This window comes from Vicugna pacos, chromosome 12 (assembly GCF_048564905.1).
Source record: "Vicugna pacos chromosome 12, VicPac4, whole genome shotgun sequence".
Lineage (NCBI taxonomy): Eukaryota > Metazoa > Chordata > Mammalia > Artiodactyla > Camelidae > Vicugna > Vicugna pacos.
In genome coordinates, this window is record NC_132998.1 from 7298029 (window position 1) to 7304965 (window position 6937).

The following is a 6937-nucleotide window of genomic DNA, read 5'->3' on the forward strand; positions in this document are numbered from 1 at the left end:
TAAATACACAAATAAAATTTAAAAATAATACTTCCTACCTTATAAGCTTGTTGCGGACTTAATGAGTTAATATTTTTACAGCATTTACTACAGTGCCTGGTACTGTGGTAACAGGATCCCGGAATAAAAAGGTGAATGAGAAACGGCCCTCGCACCAATGCACTTATCCATGGCCCCTCATTGTAGAGTCTTCCCTGTACTGGAAGGGGGAATTAACAAGATGTTTTGTCTTCCCCCAGGTCCTCCCTTTCCCAGTATTACACCAAGTAGCGAGACTGTCAGAGAAATGAGCCGAGAGCGTCCCCCAGTGGCGTAGTGCCGCCTTTGATGTAAGTACCTGGGGCCCGGGGCCTGCCAACCTCGCACTACAATGCCCACAATGCATCTCTTCCCCTCTGTCTTCTAATAGGGAGTATGACTCATGGTCCTGCGCCGGGCAACTTCCGTTCCTAGCGTCGCAAAAAACTAAGAAGTATAAACGCCCAGAATTACTTCCGGGGTGGGCGTCGCACGGCTTGACGGGAAACGCATAACTCTAATTTTCTTCCGCCAGTTGGTTAAATAGTCCCATTATCACTTTGTATCACGGAAAAGTAAATTCGAGAAACACCTTTCTACCCTGTACTTCAGCGGAAAGGCTGAATAATAAAGAAAGTTTGAATAAAGTGGCTTGCCATTCTTGGCTTGCGCATAGGGGACGTCTAGGAAAACTCTCCCAGCCAAAGCGTAGGGATCTCGCTCTATATAAGAGAGCCGGAGAGAAAGCCGGATCCTCTCTCGCGTCCTCGCTTCGAAGATGGTGAGTTGTGGCGCGTGGGGAACGTGCGGGATTGGGTGGCGGGCGAGGTGTGCAGACTCTGGGATTGGGTTTTAGAAGACTGGACCACGGTGGAGGAATAGGCCAGAGCGTATGTTTCTTTTGGACTTGGAGGGATTGGAGATCTGACTGGCGCTTTTCTGGGGGTTGCCGGCCTTGAAAGTAGCCGGAAGGGGGCTAAAGCTGGGTGAGTTGCATTTTCTTCTTAATGGGATCTTCATCCCGATACAGACCAAGAAAAGAAGGAACAATGGTCGCGCCAAAAAGGGCCGCGGCCACGTGCAGCCTATTCGCTGCACCAACTGTGCCAGATGCGTGCCCAAGGACAAGGCCATTAAGAAGTTCGTTATTCGAAACATAGTAGAAGCCGCAGCCGTCAGGGATATTTCCGAAGCAAGCGTTTTCGACGGTGAGTGAGCGCTCGGCGCGAACTGTGCAAGTATCCTAATACCTAAAATATCCGCTCGCACCCCGCATCCGCAGGCCCGGTTCATTGGCGCGTGCCTGGCAATTTCCTTGCACCTTTGAGGTGGTGGTTCGCAGAAGAGAGTGAAATCTTAGAATTCTCTGTTTTGCGTTTTGAGCTTTGCCTGGACAGAGGAAGACTCTTCGTCGTAGTGCGCAGTCTTTAAGCAATTTTGTGACTACTTGTGTAGGGGGTGAGATCCCAAAAGCACTTACAAAAGATACTCTGTCGAAACTTGGGGAGTACTAGCTGTAACCGTCGTTAAACGTAATCTTGGGTTGTTGAAGACTTGAGTACTCGTAGAAAAGTGTAGGTTAAGTCTCTTGAAGACTTAAGAATGAAAGCTGTCTAGTTTGGTCGACTAGGGTGATCTTTGGAACAATGTGACGTCGTTTTGCTCCTTTCTTTTTCTTGAGACAAATTAACATTTCTTGGACAACAAGAAGGGGTCCAGGAGTAGGCATTAGGGCTGATGCAGTTGCCGAAGGAACTAGATTCGTGGTGGTATTACATCTAAGGGGTGGATTCGGTCCCCATGGTGACAGGATGGGTTGGTAAGGGGATATTCATTTGTGAAATTCTGTATGTGTTTAGGCATCAGAAACCAAACAATTGAAGGGAAGTGGGTTAAGGCACTTGGCTAATGTTAGGTTAATTCTTTCTGGCAAATGGCTTAAGTTGATGTCTTAAAAGTGGGGCGGAACTATTAAGGAGTGTTAGACGTGCCTAACAGACGTTTAAGTGGGTTTGCTTTTTTTTTTTTCAACTCTTGTGTCGAGGGCTGATTTTCAATAGCTGACAGCAAGGGAGCTGCTCTGCTACGTATGCAACCCCATGAATGGGTTTGCTTTAGACTGAATGAACAAGAAGGAACGTGCAAGGTGGGTGTCTAATTCCTAATATTATACCTGTAATTTCCTGTTTCTTAGCCTATGTGCTTCCTAAGCTGTATGTGAAACTACATTACTGCGTGAGTTGTGCCATTCACAGCAAGGTAGTCAGGAACCGTTCTCGCGAAGCCCGGAAGGACCGAACACCTCCGCCCAGATTTAGACCTGCAGTGAGTATCTTAAAGAGGAGATGTGTATAGGAGCCAGAGGGGTGGTGGACAAAAGATGTGTGAGGACTGGAGGAATATCAAGATCTCTGCCTATGGATAAGATTGTCTGGTAAGGCAAATGAGACCCATACCTAAAACATTTGCTTAGAGGCAAATGAGACCCATACCTAAAACATTTGCTTAGAGACACTTAAGAAGAGTTGTTAGAATCTGTTTCAGATTGAGTACTGTGGTTTTCTTCCACAGCTGTTGATTTTCCATGTGTTTATGGCCCAGATACATTGTTAGTGAGGGGGGAGTAGTGGTCATGTTCTTAGAGAAGGGAGCTCTTCCATCGATGGTTTTTAATTTACTCTTTCATTCCTTTGTCTTTCAGGGTGCTGCCCCACGACCTCCGCCGAAGCCCATGTAAGGAACTAAGTCCTTAATGACTGAAGAAATACTGTTCTTTGGAAAAGAAAAGCCTCAATAAAATGGAAATTATACTTTATATAGCATGTTGAGTGTATGTTGCTAGGTAGAGAGGGTTATGTATGCCATGGGAACTGTAATAACTTTTACCAAGTGTGGACTGCCACATAGTCTTTTTTCATGCCAGAGAAGGCTTATCCATGTAAGTTAAATCTTATCTTGGTTTTCTTTTGTATTTCTGTCTTTGGCCTCACTGATCTGCATAGCTATGTTGGAGGGAAGCGGATTAAAGCACTTGCTAATGTTAGGTTAATTCTGCCTGGAAAGTGGCTTAAGTTGGTGTCTTAAAAGTAGGTGGGGAACTATCAAGGTAAGGAGTGTTTTTGAGTGAGGAGCTCATCAGGAAGTGACTTAGACTGAAGTGTGTGTACCCCTGATGGAGGCCATGAGGGCTTTAATACAAGTTTGTGACTTGGTTTAGCTTAAGGGGATCTGTATCCAGAATCTTTTTCTTTTTTTTTAACATTTTTTATTGATTTGTAATCATTTTACAATGTTGTGTCACGGAATCTTGACTGCATAAAATTTACCTGCCTACCTTGGAATTGGTCTGCTGGTAAGCCAGTTGTCACCCAACCTGCATCTTTCTGTAGTGCGTTTCTCTTGGAGTGAAAATGTCCAGGACACCAGAGGCATTCCTAGAAACTTGTGAGAGTCCCACAAGAGGGAAGTTGCCACATAAAATATGGGGAAAGACTACCTATTTTATCTGTGTGACGATGGTTCACTTGTCCCAGATTTCAGAAATTAGAAAGTTTCAGCTGAGGGTATTCAACTGACCTTTGGACAACATGGGTTCAACTGTGAGGGGTCTCCCCTGCCCCCACTCAGATGCACACACTATATGATCCACAGTTGGTTGACGCCTAAGATGTGAAAGCCCAGATAAGGAGAATCAAATCTGAAGTTATATATTTTTGACTGGGTGGTGTCTAACCCATGCATTGTGCCAAGGGTCAACTGTATGTTTATTTGAAAAATTAATTTGGGAGTGGATTAATATGGGCTGGCTTCGCTGGTTAAGTTATTTTTTTCCTCTAACTTAAGCTGAACTAATAACTTGGGAGGATTTAATTAAAATACACATGGTGCTGGGAAGCACATTTTTAGAAGTGTATTCAAAAGACAGAAAAAAACAAGATAGGAAAGTAATTAAAATCTAGTAACAGCTAATTTTTTAAAAGAGAAAGGGTAGAGTACTTCAGAGTGTAGAGGTGGTCCTGTTAGACCCTTAACTGAAAAAAACCCAGATGGAAACTGTTCATGCTGACTTGCTCATGGTCAGCATTACCAGTGCATGTGGTGGAACAGCTGTGACAAATCCTGAATTTGCCAACACAATGTCGGCAAGAGCGTCTCCATCCACTGGGGAGATCCACAGTATCTGCTCCTTTACTCTTAAGTTGTAATGACCCCTTTACACCAGGGATAAAACACTGAATAGGAAAACCAGATTCAAGGTGAAAATGAATGCTAACCCTGGTGGTCCCAAATCCCACCTTGCTCAGTAAGACCAGATGCAAGTATAAAGAGCCATGTGACTGCTGTGAGATTTCTCGATACTTAGTCGTAACCTATCCTTTTCTCAGGGTAGGTCTTAGCTGGCTCTCCCATGAGCTTAAAAATAGATCTAATGCAATTTAAATGCAATGTATGATCCCTTCTCCAGGAACCTTACATTGAAGAACCTAACACTGCTGAGAATTGGATTAATTTTATCTACTCTAATTCCAAACTGATTTTGGAGTGCCAGAAATAACTTTCACAAAAGGGCTCTCCCTGTGCTGCATGCTCAAATAGCCCCATCCCACTTCCCAATCCACCACCAGTTGCAAATAAATCATGTCTAATGGGCAACTAGGATATCTAGTTTCCACCTATGGGAAAGTTAGCTGCCATATAGGCATTCACCTATCCCAGAAATGAAAGCCACGTGTTGTCAGATGTGGCCCACAGGTCAGCTTGAGGGTCTCCAGGTGTTTAGACAGCAAAATCAGTGTGCTCTGCTTAACCTGTCGAGGACTGAAGTTTTAGTAGTTGGTCACAAAAAACTGTTGGTATAGACCTTTGAGCCCCTGCCTCCCACCCCAATCCCCCAGCTTGTTTTAATGAACTGTTAGGAGAGTTAATTGCAGTCTCGGCACCTCCATAACATTTGTGATGTGTTCTTTAAACTCAATGTGAAGCCAGATTGAAGCCTCTGGCCTCTTCCAGTCATTTTCCAGTGTCTACCTGTGAAGTTAATTGGATTTCAAGTCAATTCCTTGTGGTAGACAGGATTCATTGAGGTCCTGGACCACCCTCTCCTTCAACCTCAAATCCTGGGTTTTCATTTTTCTTTGTCTTCCTCTTCATGACTAGGCATGTATGAGGAAAAAAGTATTCACTGCCTATCACACAATTTAGGTTAATGTGCTTTTCTAGTTTACACATTTAGCCTATTCTTTCAATATTAGGTATAGAGGGATTCACGCTAACAAGCTTGTCAGAAGAGACTGAGCAGTAGATGAAAGAATGGGCTGGAATCTACATTCATTTATTTGTTAAATAAATATCAATTGCCTGTGTGCTTGGCACTCAGTTAAGAAAACCTAAGAAAGCTAACTCCTGGATGTAAATCTCACCTCTGTTACTTTGAGCTGTATAACCTTGGGTGAGTTACCTAACCCCTCTGTCTTCAATTTTCTAATCTTAGGACAGTCACTCTTACAGTATTTTTACGAGATTAAGTGATACAAAGCAATCATTTATTTAAAAAATACTGAGTACCTATTATGTGTCAGACATTTCTAAGTGCTAAAGACAGGCAGTGACCAAGACCCTGGTCTGATACGGCTTTACATTTTAGTGGGGGAGCAGTGTGAGAGGGTGGTCTGGCATGAGGGAGGGCTGCAGTTTTAAGTAAGTTTTACATAAGGTGGCCTTATAAGAGTGACAGATAACCTTTGATTAGAAAATTAAAGTGAAGGAGCAAGGCATTTGGATAAATGGGGAAAGAGGTTTACAGCAGAGGGAATAGCCAGTGCAAATGCCCTGAGGCAAGAGTATGCCTGGCATGTCACAAAGGGCAAGACACTGGCTAAATTCAAGTGAGCTGGGGGAAAGTGATTCAGGTCTACAGTCCTTTATTTGAAATCCTTGAAAACTTACTTGTATTGGGATTGCTTTTTGGTTTTAGGACAGTAGTACAGAGCATATACTATTAATATATAACATTCCCAGAGTGATCTGGAATAGCACTCAGGATCAAACTATTTCTACAGCAAAATATAAGGATAGTCATGTTAAGTAGAAAAAAGACTATAAATTACCTAACAAGAGTTTCCTGCCAGGTTTTGCTGCCATGTGAGTTTTTAAAAATCTTGATTTTCATAGCTGTTTTGGTTTTTCAGTTGCAGACAAGGGATTATGTACCTGTGGTACACAAAGTTACAGAAGACAGGTCCAGATCACATGGGGCCTTGTAGTCCCTGGCAAAGACTCACTCACAGTCTGATAGTAAACAATGAAATACCACTTCACACCCACTAGGATGGCTATAATAAGACAGATAACCAGTGCTGGTGAGGATGGGAAGTTGGAATCTACACCCTGCTGGTGGGAATGTAAAGTGGTTTAGCCACTTTGTAAAACAACCTGGCAGTTTTTCAAAAAGTTTAACAGAGTTACCATATGACCCAGCCATTCCACTCCTAGGTATATACCCAAGAGAATTGAAAACACATACATCCACAGAAAAACTTGTACATGAATGTTCATAGCAGCATTATCCATAGTAACCGAAAATAGAAGCAGCCCAAAAATCCATCGGCTGGTGATGGATAAATAAAATGTGGTATATCCATACAGTGGATATTCAGCCATAAAGAGGAGTGGAGTTTAGCTACATGCGACAACATTCATGAACCTTGAAAACATGCTAAGTGAAAGAAGCCAGTCACAAAAGACCACATATTGTATGATTCCATTTATATGAAGTGTCCAGAATAGGCAAATCTATAGAGACAAAATAGATTAGGGATAGGAAAGACGGGAAAGGGGACTCGCTGTTAAATGGTATGGGTTTCTTTTAGAGGTAATGAAAATATTCTAAAATTGCGGTAATAGTTGTACAGCTGTGTGA

General features: G+C 42.8%; 1 protein-coding gene across 1 annotated transcript; it reads left to right on the forward strand.

The window, feature by feature from the left end:
- Positions 1–648: 648 nt before the first annotated feature.
- Positions 649–2833, forward strand: LOC140700082 (small ribosomal subunit protein eS26). The gene is made up of 4 exons (XM_072972678.1): positions 649–799; positions 1049–1226; positions 2213–2343; positions 2720–2833. The coding sequence occupies exons 1-4, from the start codon at positions 797–799 to the stop codon at positions 2753–2755; spliced, it is 348 nt and encodes a 115-aa protein (XP_072828779.1). The 5' UTR covers positions 649–796; the 3' UTR covers positions 2756–2833.
- Positions 2834–6937: the final 4104 nt, after the last annotated feature.